The sequence below is a fragment of the Solea solea genome, chromosome 8 (genome assembly GCF_958295425.1).
Source record: "Solea solea chromosome 8, fSolSol10.1, whole genome shotgun sequence".
NCBI classification, from domain to species: Eukaryota; Metazoa; Chordata; class Actinopteri; order Pleuronectiformes; family Soleidae; genus Solea; species Solea solea.
Window position 1 is genome coordinate 24,128,381 of NC_081141.1, and position 20,713 is coordinate 24,149,093.

The 20,713-nt window shown below is 42.2% G+C and overlaps 1 protein-coding gene across 2 annotated transcripts in view; it reads left to right on the forward strand.

Annotated features, from left to right (window-relative positions):
- The window catches only part of kiaa0825 (KIAA0825 ortholog), a 141,882-nt gene that overhangs the window by 36,219 nt on the left and 84,950 nt on the right, over positions 1-20,713 (forward strand). For both annotated transcript variants that reach the window (XM_058637336.1, XM_058637337.1), the window contains exons 11-19: positions 1,280-1,430; positions 5,761-5,951; positions 8,243-8,449; positions 8,962-9,072; positions 10,678-10,817; positions 15,308-15,487; positions 17,905-18,138; positions 18,227-18,531; positions 19,024-19,130. In XM_058637336.1, the coding sequence (XP_058493319.1) occupies positions 1,280-1,430; positions 5,761-5,951; positions 8,243-8,449; positions 8,962-9,072; positions 10,678-10,817; positions 15,308-15,487; positions 17,905-18,138; positions 18,227-18,531; positions 19,024-19,130 (1,626 nt within the window). The remainder of the gene's footprint in view (positions 1-1,279; positions 1,431-5,760; positions 5,952-8,242; positions 8,450-8,961; positions 9,073-10,677; positions 10,818-15,307; positions 15,488-17,904; positions 18,139-18,226; positions 18,532-19,023; positions 19,131-20,713) is intronic.

The window sequence follows — 20,713 nt, forward strand, 5'->3', positions numbered from 1 at the left end:
TTGAATGTGTACATACAGTACAATACCTGGCCAAAGGAAAAGAAAATAAAAGGATCACAATTGAATTTGAGTTGGACCGCTTTTCGCATCAATCTTCACTCAGACCTTGTGTTTATGATGAAGTTGGAGCACATACTGCAGTTTAGTCTTTCTTCTCCAGCACATCCCAAAACCGATCTCAATGGGTTTAAGGTCTGGACTCTGAGGCGGCCAGTCCATGTGCGAAATTAAGTCTCCCTCAACCACTCTTTTATAATGTGAGCCTGAAGAATCCTGGCGTTGTCATCTTGGAATATTCCGGGAAAAAAACCTAGTCATTTATTATATATCAGTCGGCAGCTGATCTCATTTCTTTTTGGGGCACATTATTGTTGCTGAACTTTGACCTGATCATCTGCCCCCACATGCTTGTAAGGTTAGCATGAAGCAAAAATATTAAAGTATGTGCTTTTCTTTGGCCTTGCAGTGTATAATATGTACAATATGTAGAATTCAAGCAGATTTAATGTGTATTATAACTTCTTTTTATCTGTCCAGCGTTCTATGGCAGAGGAAAAATGGCGGATTTCTTTAAAAGCCATCTTTGTTTTGCTGTTGTGTTGATTATGTTCATTGCTTAAGTTTTGTCATTTAAAAACTGGTGTTTTTTTTTAAGAACAGTCAGTCAAAGACAAACCAAAACTGTGTGTGTGTGTGTGTGTGTGTGTGTGTGTTATACAGAGATAAATCTCTGTTACTGTTACTATTTAAATTTGATATTATGAGGGAGGGTCTATAAAGTAAAAAAAAAAAAAAAGGAGTGGAAATGATTGACAGGTGGTAATGGCAGCCATATTATGTCTACATATGGCGACTTTTTACGTCCTGTAATTCTCCCTTAACCTCTGCTCTCCACAAATCCCCTCTAAAGGCATCTGCGCTGCCCTCTGTGCTCCCGGTGTCCCACCTCTTGCACTGTGCCCCCTCTGGTCATAAAGCACTCTCTCTCTCTCCCTCTCTCTCTCTCCCTCTCTCACTCTTTCTCTCTCTCTCTCTATCCCATCATTCAGGCCTCCTGTTTTTTAAGTGTCCTGCACTCCTGTTAAACTCTTGCCTCTCTCTGGAAAGTATCAAGGCCCCGGGCAGATTTAAAGGATACAAAATGTCACACTGAGCGTTCGGAATAAATCACATGCTCTTTTATTGAATCGGTTCACCTCATGTTTGTTTTCACAGGTTTAGTCTGAATCTGTATTCATTCTGCTCTGTGTTTTTTTTTTTTCCTTTTTTTAATTTCTAGACCCTTGACTCTGCTGCCAATACAGAAGTACCAAGAGATGGTGGACGCCTTTAGAGATCAGCTGATCCGCTATTGCATCCAGGTCTGCTCCGCGTGCATACTTCAGGATGCAGAGAGTCACCACTGGGCTGATCCTAAACCCTTTTATGAGGTAACATTTCCCCCTTTATCGAAGCAAACGTGAAATATAAATGGACAAAAACAACTGTAAAAGATTAAAATACACCTCTTAAAGAGATAGTGCAGTGTTTTTTATTTTTTTTATGTGTTGACACGTTATCAACACTTATTTCGCCAAGTGCGCCGGCATTTCCATGCATCCACTGGGAAACTGAAACTGGCTCACGCTGATAACATGGCAGTCATCAGGGACAGTACAGAAAATCAGATTTTCACAAAAAGGATCACCTAATTAAAATCTATGCCTGCTTATTGTTATGATTCTCACCATTAGACAGCCTTTTTTTTTTTTTTACAGCTGGAACGTGGAGTTTGTAAAATTCCCTTACTCCCCCATGCACACCAAAGTCCATAGAGAAAAAAAGCAAAATTTTTATCATGCAAGGACACTCGCTTCTCCACTGTTGCCTCATTTGGTAAGTGTGTGTTTTTTGGCTTAATTTAATCATAAAAGGGCCAGAAAATGTCCTGTGAGTAAGTGATTTTGCCCATTTTTCCAGAATAACTTTTAATATCTGGTTATTTACAATTCAAATAGTGTATTAACAGTTTAATATGAAGAAAAGCAAGAGGTTTTATTGAGAATAAACACCATAGTTGTACACAGACACCAGATTTTGCGTGTTCAATTTGAAATTTGAACAGTATAAAACATTTCAAATGACATTTGTTTGAGTCTCTTTGTCTTAATGTCCAAAAACAGGCCAAAGACGCTAATTCTCCAATATTAATCTGTAGTTACTGATGGAGCCAGGATCGGGGTTGATAACTCATGAGGAAAAATGACTCATTTTCTCTGTGGACTTTGGTGCAGGAGAGTGATGCTTCAAAAAGTTGAACTTTCCCTTTAAGAGTGCCTGGCGTTGAAAGCAAATCAGTGAAGCCAATAACTTGTAAAACAGTCCCTGTGTAGTTTGGCGTTTACTTCATTAGTTTCATTGTAAAAAAAAAAAAGAGAAAAAAAGTGAAACATTTTTAATGCCAGGCTTGTTCTGTATAATTCGAGGCACTCAAGGAATTATACTCTGGAGTCTTCTGGCTTCTTCTTTTCATTCCCACAATACACCTTTACCTCCTACGCTCCCTTGTCTAACGGAGCCTTCTATACTCTGAGCTCCCTGAGAACATCTGTGGCTTCCATGCTGCCCCGGGGGCTCCAGGGATTCAGCTGTCTGAAGTCTGCAGTCTACACTGGGACCGTCTGGAAACAGCATAGGGCCCCTGGAACTTTCCTTACCTTCATGCCCTTAAACCAATCTAAACCTCCCCTCTCTTTCTTACTTTACCCCTGCTTGTGCCTTTTTTTTCATCCCTTTGTTCCTCCCTCCTTCCCTGGGTCACTGGTGTCAGACAGACCCGCTGTGTGCAGGTGTGCGCTTTTGTTCAAGCATGCCTGTGCATCTGTATAGATGAATGCATGTGTGGGTGTGCAGCAGCAGCAGCAGCAGCAGCAGCAGCAGCATCTCAGGATGTGCGCTTCATTTTTTCTTATGTGCACGTATGTGTGTGTGTGTGTGTGTGTGTGTGTATGTGTGTCTTCATTTTTGATGTCTGTAGTTGTGTGTATCGGGTTTCCATCTTCTGGATCCCCAGCCCTGTGTCTTGGCTCAGTGCTGCTCCAGAGAGACCCTTCTCCAGCTTGAAATGTTCTCTCTTTTCTCCTTATTTTACATCGATATCGACACATAAATAGCTGCTGGCACCGACGTATTTAATATGCTATAATAACAACGTATGAGATCATGACCATGGCCAACTTCCTTGTCACGTTTTTTGACTTCAGATTATAGAGAATGGAAGCCCGGTCATCATTCTCAATTGTTTCTCCTGAGCTGACTTGGCTGGTTTGATAAAGTTTTCTATTTCGATATTTGTATCCTTATTACGAGTGTAGATTTAAAAAAAAGAAAAACATCCACTGTAAATGAAAGATACATATGTACACTCTACTTCTAACTATTCATTTAAATGAGTTCATTTATGAATGTATCGCACCCATTTGACCTTAATCTGAGGGAAATGTACCCAGGAAAATACAAATACAGACTACAAAGCGACCATAGCTCAGTGGCAGACACGGTTGTGGGTTAGAATCCCAGCCCCCGCTAGTCCACACGCCGATATGTCCTTGGGCAAGACACTTAACCCCACGTTGCACTTGACAACGTTGTGTGAATGGGTATGAAAGATGTATGATAAAAAAACACAGATGACATAAATTCACAGTATGAATGTGTGAGTGAATGTGCATGAATGGGTGAATAGCAGAAGTAGTATAAAGCAACTTTGAGTGGTCATTAAGACTTGAAGTGCTATGTATGTATATTAAAGCCGTATGTCTAAATATAATAAATAATGTCTAAATATAATAAATAATGTCTAAATATAACTGAATGTCTACATTCAAGTTCACAAGATGCTCCACACGACTCTATCTGTGTCAACCTCTCTCTCAGTATAGCACTGTTTTTTCACACAGTTGCACTGAAAACACCAGGAAACACTGACCAAACGTTTCAGAAGTGGATTCTGCTGCTAAAAATAAACCTGCATGTTCACTCACACCCTTTAGTAATCACGATTTTCAAATCGAGCAGTTCTTACCAGTGGCCTGACTATGGGCCTCCATGTGCAGCTGCTGCTGTTTCCTTCACCATGCAGCTCCAAGTTCCTTTGAAGCGCCCCTTGCTTGTGTCCAAGATAAACCAGGCTGCAGAACCCGAACCCCTGTCCACGCACACACACCAAAAGAATAAAGTAAATAATTACAAATGTTTATATGCAAAGATACACAGCAGTTGTATGTTTTGGTTCCTATTGTCACGGTGTATATGGATAAAAACATCCATAAAATCAAAACCAAGGCCTTTGGCCTTTCTTATTTGATACCAGTGAGTCTTTGGTACTTTAAAGTTTCCCGGTTTCTCGACATGATATTTTTTGTTACGTTATAGCCGCTAACTAACCTGACACAGTAAAGGTCAGAGGTCACAGAGGCATTGGTAATAAATAGCTTAATCAATTTAAAAAGTGGACCAAAATATGGGTTTTAATTTGGGTGTTACTGAGTTCTGATTATCCAATAGAGTGTGTGATTGGGACTTTTAAAAATGTAATATTCATATAACCTCAGAGCAGACAATGTGCCCCCCATGTGATCTCTGGTGCCCCCAGGTTGGGAACCATGGCATTAGAAGACAGATATACATCACATTACATAACACACTGTGTATGTGTTAGAGTAGGTAGACTGTACTGTCCACAGGGGGCGATAGAGGTTCCACACTGGAGCTTTTCAGTTAACCACACACTTGTTCATTTTCACAAACACAAACAAACAATACGTGGAGGATTATAATGATAGACATAGTCACCGCTCTTAATAAAGACCGTTTGGCCCAATCTGTACTTTGATAAAGTTGATAAAGTTTAACATGAATGAATAATAAAACCGATAGCAGCTGCACGTGTAGTTGCAGCTGGTCTTGTTGGTTTCCATCCAACGTCTGCATCTGCTCCGCTGAGTCCGCAGGCAGAGGATGGCCGGCTAATCCCGGACATAACTCTCGGTCACGCTCCCCATCAACGGGCAATCCCTAAATGACTCTCTCCAGGGAGGAGAGAGCGAGGGAGAGGGAGAGGGAGAGGGAGGAGAAAACAAAAATATGACATAGACAAAGGTAAAGTGGGGAGTAAAATGAGAGGGGACTGAAGTTTTTGGAAGTGTCAGTAACCTCCTTCCTTCCACACACGCATATCATTCTCCTGAGCAGTTTATTATTGGAGGATAAATGTGGATTTTAGAAGCAGAGGAGGTGAAGTTCAATAAAGGAAACCTTTCCTGATAAAGCTGCAGGATGCCAGGATAATAATCTCCCTCTCTCCATCTGTCCTCCTTCTTTTCCCCCCCGTCTGTCTCTCTGTATTTCTTCTCAGTCTCTACTTGTCTTACCTCACTTTATTCAAAAAAAATCTTCTTTTCCATTCACTCTCTGCATGTGTGTGTAAGTGTGTGCCAGTTGTGATGTGTTCTCCAGTTCAGGACTTTAAAGCTGTCTAAAGTCCCGGTGGGGGAAGAAGCCCAGGTGCAGAGTGCAGGTGGCGTGACCACCGAGACATCCTGGCGTTGACAGAACTGTCTCTGTCTCTCGCTTTCTTTTCCCCTTCATGTTTTCTCTCTCACTCTCTTTTTATCTTCTCTTCTCTGATTCCTTTTCTTCTTTAACGTCACAGTCCATATCACAATATGTCTTCATCTGTTACTCTCTCCCTCTCTCTTTCCGAACCACTTTCTCCCACAGGGCGAGCGCTGCTCCTTCTCGGTGCAGATGTGGTTCTATTTCCTGTGTGGGCTTCGCAGCGACCTGTGGTCAGTCCTTCCAGCTGATGTGGCCTCGGAGGTCCTTGGCCAGGTGCTGTCGGAGACTTTACAGCTGCTGGTGCAGAGATATGCCAGGGCCCGGCCATCGTACAAGAGACATCCGCAGATCAGGTACTTTATCGTGGACCATTCTGACCTCACAGATGTCTGAAAAAAGTATTTTCTCTCATATAAACAAAGCCCTTCTCTCCCAAACTGTGCTATGTGGGTTTGGGTTAGGTTTCCTTGGAGGAAATACTGTCAATACTGGTCAATGTTTTTCAGCTCCACTCCCATCACATACCCTGGTATATACAGTAGAACAGTATTTCTGATTTTCCTCCAGGTACCACCAGAGGAAGCTTGCGTACCATGGTCTATGGGAAAAAAAATCTGTACACCATCACTATATGTACCATAATTTCACGATATAAAGTTGTGAATAGAAGTAATAGAACTTTATCCTTGCTGCACTGCAGACAGACTTCCTACTTTATACCAGAATGGTAATTAACAGAGCACACTCACCTGCGGGTCCTTCATTTTCAAAGACTTCCTTCAGCACAAAGTTTATTCTTGACCTCGGAAACGGTAGCAGCTGAGGAGACGAGTTCAGCCGCAGCTTTCAGGCAAACAAGGATAAGAGGTGCTTCAATGGGAACATCTCCAAGTCTAGGACAGAGGACAAAAACTTGATCATGTGACCGTTCTCAGTGGCCCGTTTAAGGGTTAAGAGTGAACTGTGAACCACCTTAAGTGATTCCTCTGAATTGTCAATGACCATAGACCTTACGTGTTTACCTCTGTGAGTGATTTTACAGCATAATATCCTCTTTAGCTCCACCAGGGTTGTCACATACTACAATTTCAAACTTAATATAATGATGATATGAATGATACCATCATTTATCTGACCTAGAATACAATGTCACACACACTCATTCAATGTTCATTTGGCGTCATATTGTCATCACTGATTGAATAGTTGACACAGTCCACGTTTCTCAGGTTAAATCCGCTATTTTAAGAGAAACATGACACTTTCAGTCACAGGTTATCCTGTTAAATATCACTATCTGTAACACTGAAGATGTTTTGACACGCCCATCTCCTTCGCATACACTGTTAACGCTGCATTAATGCAGACATGGCTGTGCGCTGTATGATCGCCTACTTTCACTTTTCAGCACCTGCGGGCCCGGTGGTGGAGGTCACAGGGTTAGGAATGAACTCAGTGTTAGCATGTCTTAAACACCGTCTGCACAGGTTCAAATAGTCGTCCTCCCGATCCTCCTCTCTGTCTTTTATCCTCTGAATGACTGAATGATGACAGTGAACAGGTGAAACCGTGACACATTGAGAGGATGAAAGAGTGACGGAGACAGTGAGCAGTGTACGTATAATGTAGCACGGCATGATGTCAACACAGGGCCTGGTTTGTGTAGCTTGTGACGGGTGGGTCGGTGGTGAGTGTAAGCCTAGTCTAAGCAGATCGCCTTTTATGGCTTCTCCATGTTTCCTGTCTGTGTGGATCTCACATGGGCACCGTGATGCTTCCTCGGCTCTCCCCCCAGTGTCACTCCATCTCTGTGTGTCTGACATCGATTTGGGCCCACGGGGAAACGGGAACGAGGAGAGGAGTGATGATGAGCAGCTCTCTGCAGCCGATTGAGGAAACAGATTTATGGACGTTTAAATGTAAAGCCAGTGACATTTAGGAGTGAAATCCAAAACCAGCAGTTTCATTTACTGTATGTATCTAGCACTGACATCACAGAGATGTTCTGCTGTATCTCCGGAAGGAAATATTAACTTCATACGGCTCTGTTTTCTCCTGCATCTGTGGCAATATCTCAAAAACTAATCATGGTAATTTCATGAAATCAGTCATGAACTAATCATTTTAAACATGTAGGACCAGGAGTGGGAAACAGTGTTCTATAATCTTTTAAAACAATGTTCCTTCCACTTTATTTGTGATTTTCTCGTGTGCTATATATATATATATATATATATATATATATACTCACCACAGACGGGAAAGGAACCACATGGTACCTTCATGGACCTTGATTTTTGACACTCTAGGGTTGAGATGTTTAGTTTCCAAGTATTTCAATGATTGACTCTGTAAAGGGTTAAGTCTTCACCAGTAATGGTTTATGGGTTTGAGGTCTGGACTCTGTGGTGGCCGGGCCATGTGTGAAAATGACGTATCGTGTTGCCTGAATCATTCTTTCACAATTCTGGCATTGTCATCTTGGAATATGCATGAAAAACCTGGTCATTCTCTATATACTTAGCTAGTAAACGGGCACATACTGTTACTGAGCTAAAACAAATAAAAAGATACATGTGTGTATCTTTTTATTTGGCCAGGAAGTCCATCATCCAATCTCATCTTTTCTGTTTTTCTGTTCAAGGGTTGACATCACGGCGATCCTGCTGTATGTGGAGCAGCTCCTGTGGAGTTTGTGTGACAGTCCCGAGGCCTTGGTGCGCGCAAACCCTTCCGTAGCGTTCACCATAATCGCGGGTGGGTCAGAGTGGCCGTATTACATCCACGGCCTGTGTGAGCAACTCCTGACGGTCCTCGTCGTTGTCACGGCACCTCTGCCTTTGCTGTACAGGTGTGTATGCGTGTAATGTTTGTGTTCTTGGCCATGGTTCGAGTCCCCACCAGGTCAAAAAAGGCTTTCTAGAAAAGTTTCTAGTATCTAGTATCGCCCTGACCTCTGTGGTCTTGTGGACGTGGGAAGTATGAATCCGGCCTCATCCGGCTGCATCCATACGACCCATAAAAATGCATACATTCTGTTCTGGATGTTTAAAAATGCTGCTCGCTCCATTTCAATTTAAAAAACTTTAGGGCTGCGTTTTAGTGTGGATGTGTGAAATTCTCCAAATTATTGAGGTGTTGATTACTTTTAAATAAGAGCTAAAATGCTCATCTCTGCACAGATCGTTTTGATCTTACAGTAGTATGCATGTCACCTTAGAAACTAGCTTTTATAACCACATGAGAGGATTAAAATAAGGCATATATGCACTATGGCACCACCTGAAGTACGATATCGTAGCTCTTTGTGCACATTAAAGATGCATTGCTTAAAAGTGCCACATGTCTTCTCAATCCCTTCAGGACATTTATGATTAATCCAGCGAAGGAGTCGGTGCCACTGCAGCCCGACTGCTCTGTTGTACACTGGTTAAACGCTGTCAACCCTGACCTCTTCACAGAGCAGGCCATACGGTATGTAAAGCACACGCATCGCGCCATCTATCACCCGTCATATGTACATGCGCTGCACATTATGGTATGCTAAGCCGTCAACACACCCACTGTGTGCAGAGAAACATATGTGTGTGTGTGTGTGTGTAGAGTCTTTATAATCAGACGCTGCTCAGAGCCTCAAACTGCAGTTGCTCTATTAATGTAGCACAGATGCAAGCGGAGGAGGGAAGAGAGGAAAAAAGAAAACACTCCACCGTTGCCACTGAAGCTGATTTTGTTTATGTTTATGATGTTTGATTTACACTCGAGGTGTCAACAGACGGCGCTGTGAAGTATACGTGCTTTTGCATGTACTGTATATCCGCGTACATGTGTGTCCAGTTACCGCCGGCGGCCTCAGCGCCGCAGTCCCCACTCATCTCCCTCACAGCCAGAGGTGATGTCATGGCGTGCTGATGGAGCACAAATCAAACTAACCCCCGCGCTCGTGCGCCTAACTTTTGCAGGGCTGAAATTAGTTTATTTTTATGACCTCTTTATTTCTCTGCTCCCACCTCCTGCCTGCATGCAAAGGCGCCATGGGGCCCCAGCCAGTGGCCCAGGGCCAGATCCACTGGGTCCTCATCCAGGACTTGGCCTCTGTGGCCAGATATTTCCCCAGGCTATTAAAAATGAAACCCATTGTTATAGTTATTAAATAAAACAATAATAAAATCACAGAGCACATAAATAAATCACCCGGCATTACAGGCTGTAAAGTAAGCATCTGAGGTTATGTTTTCTGGTGTGTGTTTCTGCGTTTGCACACACTCACACTTTGTGTGTGTGTGTGTGTGTCTTGGTTCTGTAAGCTGACCCTGTGCTGTAGACGGGTAGATTTATCAGAGCAGTTAAAAGAGGATTTCTCCTGGATTTGCAGTCCCAGTGACATCATAAATTGTGCTGTCAGATCGGGGAATAGTTTTCCTCAGTCAAGCAGCAGGGTGCACCGTGCTCCAGCTCCCCGGCTCAAACAGAAAGGCTAATTTCTGGGCAGATCCCCCCTGCACCGCCTCCCGCGTCTTCGCTCCTCAGACAAACTCGGACCGTTCCCGCCGTTAGATTTTTATTGAGACGTATAAAGTAACACGCAGGCACACACACACACACGCACATGTCAGCGTGCTCTCGCACTTCACACGCACTCATAACAACAAGCACAGGCACACACACACACCAAGGATACGGCTCATTACCCACAGCTGGCTGCCGCCTCTTGCTTATACAAAAGATGTAGGAGTGGGGCAGTGCTGTATATTCATGTATTTGGCCGACGACCAAACGTTAATTTGCTTTTAGCTGGCCAAGATTAGAGCTAATTCCTTCCCGGTGCACACTATAAGTCAGCGAGAGTGGCAAGAATTTGCCGACTAAGCCTCGTACTGTGGAGTGAATGACACGGGAGGAAGTTACGCTCGTGGCGAGAACATGTCATTTCCTCCCAGACTGTCATCAAACATGATCTCTGTCTTTGTCTTTTCCTTTGTTGTTGCAAAACAGACTGCTCTCTGTCTGTACGCTCACCTGACTCTGCAGAACTGTCACATTTTTGCTTTTTCTCTCCCCCACCCCTCCGACTCTCAGAAACGGCTTTGAGGGCAAGTCAGCCCTTGCATGTCAGCTGAAACTGCTGACCTCTGACCCCGGATGCAATCCCAAGTTGCTCCTACGAATGCTGCTGTACAGAGATTGTCACCTGCTCCGAATACTCCTGGAAAACTCTTGTAAGTCTGCATCCTCACAGTGGATGTGTTGGTAATAATACACTTTGTGTGTGTGTGTGTGTGTGTGTGTGTGTGTGTGTGTGTGTGTGTGTGTGTGTGTGTGCTGTCTGATTCCTGATTTTTGGATTTCCTTAAATTCCTTAAATATGTGCACCAGTGCATTTAAAATAGTTGTGGTTCCCTAATTTTCTAAAACACAGACGTGTTGTTTGGAGCATTATTTGGCTTAATGGCTTAAATGTAGCATAAATGTGTTAATATTAAAATGTTCTACACTGCAGTTTTTGATCTAAACTTTATTTTTAATATAAAACCGGGCCCTCGGAGTGGACGCTGCCGTTGCCTCGTACGGAAACATGTTTACCAGTGACTTAATTATGGTCGCTTTAAGATCCTAAGCGAATTATATAGACCTCAGATGAGCTCTATCAATTTTATGAAGTTATCATCAGCATCTTTGCCATCATCATCATTTTCACCTTGGTCATCATCATCACTAAATCAATAGAGCGCAGTAATAAACACTCAACATGCCCGGGCGGAGCACACACGCTGACCTTTAAAGATTTTCCCTTACTTCTACTCTCCTCCGCACCAGCAACAGTCTAACCTTTAAAGACTGTTGTGCACTCGCACATTAATTCACATTATAGCGACCTCATTAATAACAACTCTCACTGTCTCATTCTCTCGCTTGGTCTGAGTCTGGCTCAGAGGCTGTGCGATGCTTCGCCCCGCACGCCGCCGTAAATCAACGCTGGAAGCGCTGACTCTTGCGCGTTATCGCGGTGACGGGCTAATTAACCAGGAAGCAGACAGACAAAAGGAACAGCTTGACGGAATGTCTACACTTCCATGAGAGACTTGTATACGCACTCTTCGGCCACTTTATTAGGTACACCCGCTGTTCAACTGCTTGTGATGGCAAATATCTAATCAGTCAATTAGAACTCATGTAGTTCTCCCTCAGGGGGCACCAGAGATCACATGGGGATTATTAAAGTTTAATAGAAAATAGAAAATACCAATCACAGACTCTATTGGATAATCATAACTCGGTATCACCCAAATTAAAATAAATGTTTTGGTCTGTGACCTCTGACCTTCTGTGACCATTAGACTCATCAGGTCAGTTAGCAGCTATACCCAATCACGTTCCTGTTTCCCTTTGTTTTTCATTAAATTAAGTATTTTTTCTTTTACAAAACAACCTAAAATTTAAATTCAAAATAAGTGCAATTTCAGCGATATTATGCCTTAGTTTACCATTTACTAAGGTACAAAACATTAAGCCACAGGTCTCTGGAACTGAAGAATATAATATTAGATTCTAATCATAATGTAAATTTTTTCTCAAATTCATTTGGGTGGGCCCGGATTGGACCGGCTCTGGTCCACGGGCCGTACGTTTGTCAGCCCTGGCTTATGCCTCTGATTTGTTACAACCAAGATATGCACCAGTTAGTCGCTCATGTCGCTTTATTAGGTATCTTTTGTACCTAATAAAGTGGCCAGTGAGTGAATACGATGTTTTTATTTAAAGTTAGAAAAAAAAAAGTATTCACTGATAAATAGATATGTAACGGAGCATTGCATCCCTGTGACTCATAACACGTAAAGTTAATGTATTTGCAGAGTGAGATAAAACTGATTTATTAAAACTGTTTTTTTAGTTTTGTAAAATCCCTCAAACAAACACTACCTCTGGTACACACACACACACACACACACACAGATACACACTCACACATGCCCGCACAGCCTTTTTATTATGATCAGTGTGTCTGCTTCCAATTACTGTGGTTCACAGAGAGAGACAGGGCCTCTGTGACTGGTTGACTGGTTGTCCGGAAGATAAACAGGTGTATGTATTGGCTATGTATCAAGGCTGGATAAGCTTAAAGACAGGGAAGGAGGGACAGAGGAGTGAGGAAGAATAGAGAGAGAGAAAGAGAGAGAGAGAGAGAGCAGCTGACATATTGACAGAGAAACACCAACACACTGGAGTTATTGTGCGCCGCCGCTGCAGCACAAGTGGAGACTCTGCAGAGACGTGGCAGAGCACTGTCATCTGTTTCTCTGAAGTCATCTGCTGCTCCATAATGGGATCATTATTAAAAGGCACCTAGTTAACCTGTCATGCTCTCCAGAACCCCAAGTGGAAATTAATGTTAGTCACCCCTGTTTCCTTTGGACCAGTGCAGACGCAGCAGTGATATCCAGATAACCCTCTCCTTAAGGACCAATTACCAGACAGGCAGGGAACAAGATGCCAGTGGAACCAACATAATGCTGCTGACTAGACTGATTGCAGGTCAGGGTGCTTGACCACGTGTGTGTGTGTGTGTGTGTGTGTGTGTGTGATGGTGAAAGAAAAAGGAACATAGTGACAGAGACAGCAGCTGTGTCCAAGTGACTCGCGTCCAATTTCTCCCCGCACATGTGACTCAGATCTGATTTCCGTTTCATGGCTGTGTGGACGCAGGAATCCAAATGTCAATTTGGATTTTCAAATCAGATTTATGTTTATATTTATTCTGACCTTAAGTTTATCTAGTTTGATGTTTTGGCAGTCTGGACAGCTAAAAAAACCCACATTTTTACAGATCCGTGTCAGTCTGAACGTCTCGGTCGATCAGATGGGATTTCAAAGTGTCTTCTGCGTCCGTTGTGAAGCGGGAAAACTGATCAACAACAACAACAACAACAACAACAACAATGGAGTAGATCCGGAAGTTAATTGGAGGCGCGCTAAACGTAACTATAGGACCTGATGATCGGACCTGATGACTTGCAATATATAATGTGAACAGTTGGTCAGGAAGATCACATCTATCTGATCTAGTGTTTCTAGATCAGATATTTATCCAATACAAGGCCACGTGACATGAATACATGTATCCATGCGGCAGTGAAACGAGGAAAGAGACGTCCATGAATGAATGAATGAAAGAATGAATGAATCAAAATAAAGAACAAATACTGCCTTCAACAACCCAAGGTCAGTGAGACAAGACAAAAGAGAGGAAAACCCGTATCACAACCCATTCTCATGGGTTTCTCTATCTCTGTTAGAAATGTTTTACATGTGAACTTAAACCAACCTATTCCATAGTTCCCCCTTATCCTCTCTTAATCTTTATTTTATCCTCTCTTAATCTTTATTTTATCTTATCTTAATCATTACTTTATCTTCTCTTAATTGTGTCCCTCTTCTTCTCGCAAATATGACATCAGACTCTTGTAGTTGTGACTGCGAAGCACTAAATCTGATCTGTAATTAATTCGATTCTAATCAGGTTTGTAACAATGTGGCTGGTAATCTGAACACAGCCATGGGAGACAGAGGGAAATCATGTAGACCTTCGGTGGCGGTAATGTTTCTCTCATGTCTGGTGCTCACGGATATTATTCCCGACGCAGGAGCTAATCTGGCCTTGTGATTTCTCTTCCTCCAGCACAGCGCCCCCTCATTGGCTGCTTGCATTGCATACATTCTCGTAGTCTGATAGCTGTCATCTCCCACACTGCAGACTGACAGACGGCTGGATGTCTGCCACCTCTGGAGCAACGGGCCTTTCCTCAAGAACCGCTGTCAACTTACCACACACACACACACACACACACACACACACGTATACATAGAAATACATATGGGTTACAAGCGCACACGCCTCCATCCTCAGTCCATGTGCTCAGACGGCAGCCCCCACAAGGACACCTTGTCAAAACCTCTTCCTCTTCACTTCCTGTCTCCATGTGCTGTAGATCCCAAAGCCAGGGGGTTTGAGTTCTGTTTCTTTTTCTTTCTCGGCCTGTTTTTCTTTTCTCCGTCGAACACAGATGGGGTTTTTTTTTCCCCTTCCCTTTTCTATTCCACAATGCATTTTGTTCACCTTCTCTGTTAACATGTGTCAGGTATGGCAGCCTTGACATTTTCCGATGTGTTTTTGTGCAAAGAGAAATCAAGTTTGCTGTTTCACAGGACAGAGGTTTTACATCCTTCCCCACTGACCTCCACCAGGCATGAGATTTTCTGAATCATTATTCAAAGAAACAGAAAAAACAAAAAAACTGCGCCGTGAAGGTGATTTTACACTCACCAGCACACTGTTGTTGTGTTGTTATGGAGTTGCCTGCTCCAGAATATCACATTTCATAAATGCACTTCTCTCAGGAACACTTAAACTTTCCGTGGGAATTATGTGGATTAAATGTATCATTTTGTATAATTGAAATATGTGCAAAATTATATTAAAAAAATATATATAATATATATATATATATAATATATAAATATATAATATACTATTTAAAAAAAAAAAAACCATGATGCACATTAATTTTTTATATACATACTGTAGATATATACAGTATAACTATCTTCAGAGAGAGGTTAGCTGAACAAATGCAATGGTCTTCAAAATAAAGTTTACAACTTTACAAAATTTTTTCGGTGAAATTGCAGATTATTATTTAATCTCTTTCAGATTTTACCCAGGACAGTGCCTCAGAAGTATCCGCAGAGAGTTGCCAAGGAGGAGACGACTTCATCGTCGCACTCTTCCAACTTTTCAGTGGCTTGAGTCATGTTCCCAAGGCCTTGATTCAGGCCCTTCTGCCTTATCTGGAGAGCACACGTGTTTGGGAGCATCTCTACACACTGGCAGGTACGTTACAACTTGATGTTGTACTACAAATAGGCAACTTGGTGTCCACTCTTATATGCTGTGCTTTATCTGTGTCTATTTGACATCATTTGCTGCATCACTTGAACATAGTGACTGAGACCATTATCTCTTCAGGAAAATTGTAAATTATGAATTAAATGAGGGTTATTTCCCCGTAGACTACATTCAATCTGTGTTTTTTTTATTTTTTACAACCAGCAGAGTCCTAACTCTTTCTTCCGTCCTAGCCTGTGCTTTTCAAAACCTATTTATATACTAGAGGTGCATATTGTGTGTTTTCATAGTTGGTTAATTAGGTCGATTATTTTCTCAATTAATGGTTTGGTTTGTAAAATGTCAGAAAATGTATGGAAAAAATGTTGGTCAGTGTTTTTCAAACCTGGAAATAATGATGTTTTCCAAATGTTTTAATGATGTCTTTTTTATATGGAGCAAAGAAACCAGAAAACATTCACATTTAAGAACCTGAAAAATCAGAAAAGTTCTATTTATAATGAAAAATAAAAATCCTCAAACTGATTAATCAATTATTAAACAAAAATTAGTTTAAACCTTACTCTACTATACTACCTGGTAGTAAAATATGATGTTACATATAATGTGTTAGTTTAACATTAACTCTACTATGACCATATTGTTACAGAATATTACATTTAATTCAAATGAAAAATTTGCTTTATTTTCATAGGTTTTTTTATGCTCATGGTGTATTATTTATCTTCTCTTTGCTGCAAAATAAACTGATAAAGCCCCCGAAAAAGCTCATTATGACATCCTCATATCATAATGAGAATAATGAGAATCCAAAATATTGTGACCAAGCTTTTTCTTATTTTGAAAACAGGAAATGAAACGGCTGTAAATGCGTGAGTAAATGTGCTCATGACTAATATCTACTCATCTTTATTTTTTCCTTTTTTGCAGCCAGTGTTGACATTGTATGAACGTGAGCTGAAGCCTGACTTTAATATACTGTTACAGACGCTGCAATTACTCCCCGACTCTTTCGCCGAAAGCCTCTGTCTCTCTCTCTCTCTCTGTCTCTGTCTCTGGTGCAGAGCTTAATCAGAACTCTTGAGGAGTTTGGAGCTTCTTTTTGCTGGTGATTTTTATATCCTGTGTGAGTGGTAATTATCGTAGCATAAATTAGGATGATTGGAAGAAAAGTATTTTGGATGGAGACGGAGCGAGGGAGGGCTCGGCGGAGGGAGAGAGAGCGAAAAAGGGAGATGGATTTGAGCTGCAGAGAAATTCTCAAAGTCATCCAATCAACCATTTATCCTCGCAGAGTAATTAGTTTAATTATTGGCCTGTGACAAAGCTTTGTGTTCTAATTTTTGGGTACAGGATACCCCCAGTGCCCTTATTCCTATTTAAAGTGTTCAGCGAGTTTAACTTTCAAAGATTACACACTGTAGGTTTCACTATTTCTGCACATGTTTCATCACACTGCAGCAGCTTGCTTCCAATCAATACACTTGTCAATACGGGAGCGGGCGGCGTGACGTGTGAAAACTTTGAAAAACGGGTCTAGGTCTCACCTGCCACAGATTGCTGTGCAGTGTTCTGTTGTGGGGTCTAAGGTGAAACGTCACAGGTGACCCCAGAGATTCCAGTGCATCCTTTGCTTTCTTGCTGCTGACCTGTGTTAATGGGTGCCCCAAAAATTCCTGCTGTAAATGCTCTAAATGACCATGGTTCTCAAACTGTGGTACGTGTACCACCTGTGGTACGCAGGATTCCTCTGGTGGTACTGTATTGATTGTTTAAATTGTATTTTTTTTACCCCAGAATGAGGCTTTTATTTTTATAATCAGCTCCACAGAGGCCGTCATTTTACAATACCATTGTGGTCTATTGTTTTTACAATAGACCACAATGGACAAACTAAACATCTTTTGAGATTTGATGCTAACTAAGAGCTAAATAAGTTCTCCAAAACAAATGGAAGTGTAAGGTGAGCGATGTTCAGCAGCAACATGCAACATTCACCCATAAATGTTGCTCCATTTATAGCATTTTTATAGTCATAAAATAGAATTATAATAAAAATACTATTAAACGTTCTCACCTGTAGCAATGAGAGCCCCCTTTCCGCTGCATCTATACTTTTGAAATAATTAAAAACACGGTGTTTTCACTGCAGGCAACACACACATATGCTTATTAAATTCAGCAGAGTGAGATTACCTTTACCAGAAATAGAAATAGACTTCCAGTTGACAGTCTCAAATATGGCTTGCATCCTCTAATAGCGCCACACTGCCCAGGGCCGTACTTTAAAACTTTTTGCCCTCCCTAGATGAAGTCATTAAAATCAGTTTCAGTGTGGCGTTAAGTCTTAAGGCCAGCCATCTTTACCTGCTCCTCTAATTCTAATTTACCCTGTTTGTCAGACACAACGAGGACGGCACCGGTGGTGATAAGCTGTGTTCGGGCAATCGTCACCAAATCTACCCACGGCCTCCTGGCACATCTGGTCTCCATGGTGATGGGTTGGCCATCCGCAGAGGGGCTGAGTGGAGCCTTGGTCAAGCAGAATCTACCAGGGAGTGTCCTGGCGAAAATACCCAAGGAGTGGAACTACACACCAGCGCAGGATTCATGCGGAAAAGAGTCCGCCACTAAGAGTACGCGCAGACTAGGTGTCAAGCTTTCATAAACTTAAGCACTGTTCTCCAACTCTAACAGCAAACACTCCTTTCTTTCTCCTTTCAGCGGTCGTATCCCTGCTTGTCCAAGCCATGTCTTTCGTTTTCACCAACCTGCCCTTGGCTGTAGCGTCCGTGCCTCTTCCCGTTCGCTTCCTGCTCCAAGAGGCAGAGAAGCACCTCGCGCAGCATTCCCGGCAGCTGCGCTTGGTGGGCCTTCCGCTCTGGGCCTTGCTCGGCTGCCTAATCCAGAGCTTGGAGGAAGCAGACACACTGGAACGAATCAGCGGGTTGACACTGGACCGTGGGGCAAAGGATCGACTGTCTCTGCTGGCTGAGTGTCTCCAGGCTGCCATGGGCATTCAACAGAAGGTAAGGACGGAGGATTAGGGGCTGTCACTTTTTTTTACCCCCCAAAAAAAAATCGAGTTTGAACAAATATAATGTGACAAGCTATTCCTTTGAGGATATTTGGATATTATACAAAAACACACACAAAAATATGAGAGGGTTAAACTCTCGGAAAGAGATAATAACTAAACTAACATGTGAATACTTAAAATACTGCCATGCGCATGTCTGCTTAGGAGGAAGTTTTAGCTTTTTTGTGCCGCAGCAAATCCATATAACATCACTTTTCTTCTTTTTCCTGATGAATCAAGAAGGCATGATAAAAAAACAACAACTAAACAATAACAATTTAATCACATTTGCTGTTAAGATATGATATACTATTCTCTTTTAAGCTTAAAATTAAGCTTAAAATGTACTGCTACATAATATACATTTAAAACACTGATAAATAATGATATTAATGGACTCACTCGTCCACCTCGGTGGTCTCTTCTCGTGTCTTCTCATCAGGGCGTCCCCAAAGCCACGGTGCTCAAAGTGCTGCAGGCTCTGGAGGAAAAAAGACCCAAATGGACAAACATGCAGCTGCAGAAGGCCCGCAAGCTCTGCGCAGACAGGTGAGAGGTCAACCGCGGGGACCCGGCGAGAGGTCAAGGTCACCGCGGTATCGATGTAGCTTGTATAAATGTCTTCATTCATTCATGAAAGTGCTGTAAATGTGTTTTCCATCATTACTCACAGTTAGTATTGATTATTCCCGTGCACATTCAGCAGAAAAAAAATAAGCATTTATTTTATTCAGACTATCTCTCTCTCGCGCTCTCTCTGCTTTTTATAAAATGAATTTTGCAGCACACGGTTTTAGTAATTTATGAATTTAAGATGTAAAGGATTGATAGTGCGACGAAGGAGGAGGTTCAAGCCGATCAAACTGACCGGCCGCTGCATTTAGATACTTGCTATTCAATATTGATGCTAAAACAATAAGAGAGCATCAAAATTCTGATGTATCATCAAGATCATTTTTCCACTGAAAGCTCTGTGAGTAGGATTAATGAACGTCAGATGTGTTTGTTGTGGTAAATGATGGACATGCTGTCTGAGTGAGTGGACCGCGGGCTGCAGTGATGGGAAAACAGCTTTCACTTTGGGCTGATCTGTGACCTTTGGCTCTGCATTTTGTTGCTCATTCCCAGAAATTGCGTCTCTGGTCGCTTACTTCATCATAACAGAGTCTGGACGCATCCATCCTCATGAAAAGGTGATTCTGTGCCATAACACAACATGTGCAATTAAAAGAAGAAGAAGAAGAAGAAGAAGAAAAAAAAGAAAAACACTGAGTGGATTATGGCCGGTTCTAGGAAATGCTGTCTGTTTCAGTGACAGGAACTTGGGGATGACACAGAGGGGTGGAGGGGCCGGAAAGCGGGAGGAGGAGGATGAGGAAGAAGAGGAGGAGGAGGAGGGGGGCTGAGTGGAAAAGTGAAAGAACAGTGATTATGTATCACCTGTCGGAGGCATTCAGCGGGATCATTACTATTCATTAAACTAACCTTCACAGGGATGTGACGCCTGGCTTGTAAACAATCACAATACATTGTCAGAAAGAGCGAGACAAAGAAAGAGGGAGACTGAGAGAGAAGTGGATGTCACAAGTCCCAAAATAAGTAGCACTTCACTTACAAGCTCGCTCACTCTCTCTCTCTCTCACACACACACACACATGCAGGTGGCTTACACATTTTACCTTTAACCCTAACTAATAATGCAGAAATTAGATTCTGCCTCTATCGGACCAGGCTTTGGTCCACAAAAAGTAATTATTTAACCCGTTAATGGTCCTAAAGTGTCAACAAAACAAGGACACTTATTGGGACATTGCATTGACTTTTATTCATTTGGACAGTCTTACTAAAACCCTTAACCGTACCCTTAACCATAATCACCTAATGCCTAATCCTAACATTTTCCTTAACTACAATTCATATCTTATTCCAAAACTTTACCCAAAACTGTCAGAAATTAAGTTCTACACAAGTCGGACCAGGTTTTAGTCCCCATGAGGACAACTGCCCCCCGAAAAAGTCAGCGTTTGAACCGAAAAATGTCCTTAAGTGGCAACAAACGCATGCACACACACATAAAACACACACAAACAAGCGGTTACAAAGAGCACTTGCCCCCTCGCGAGCCCTCCCAT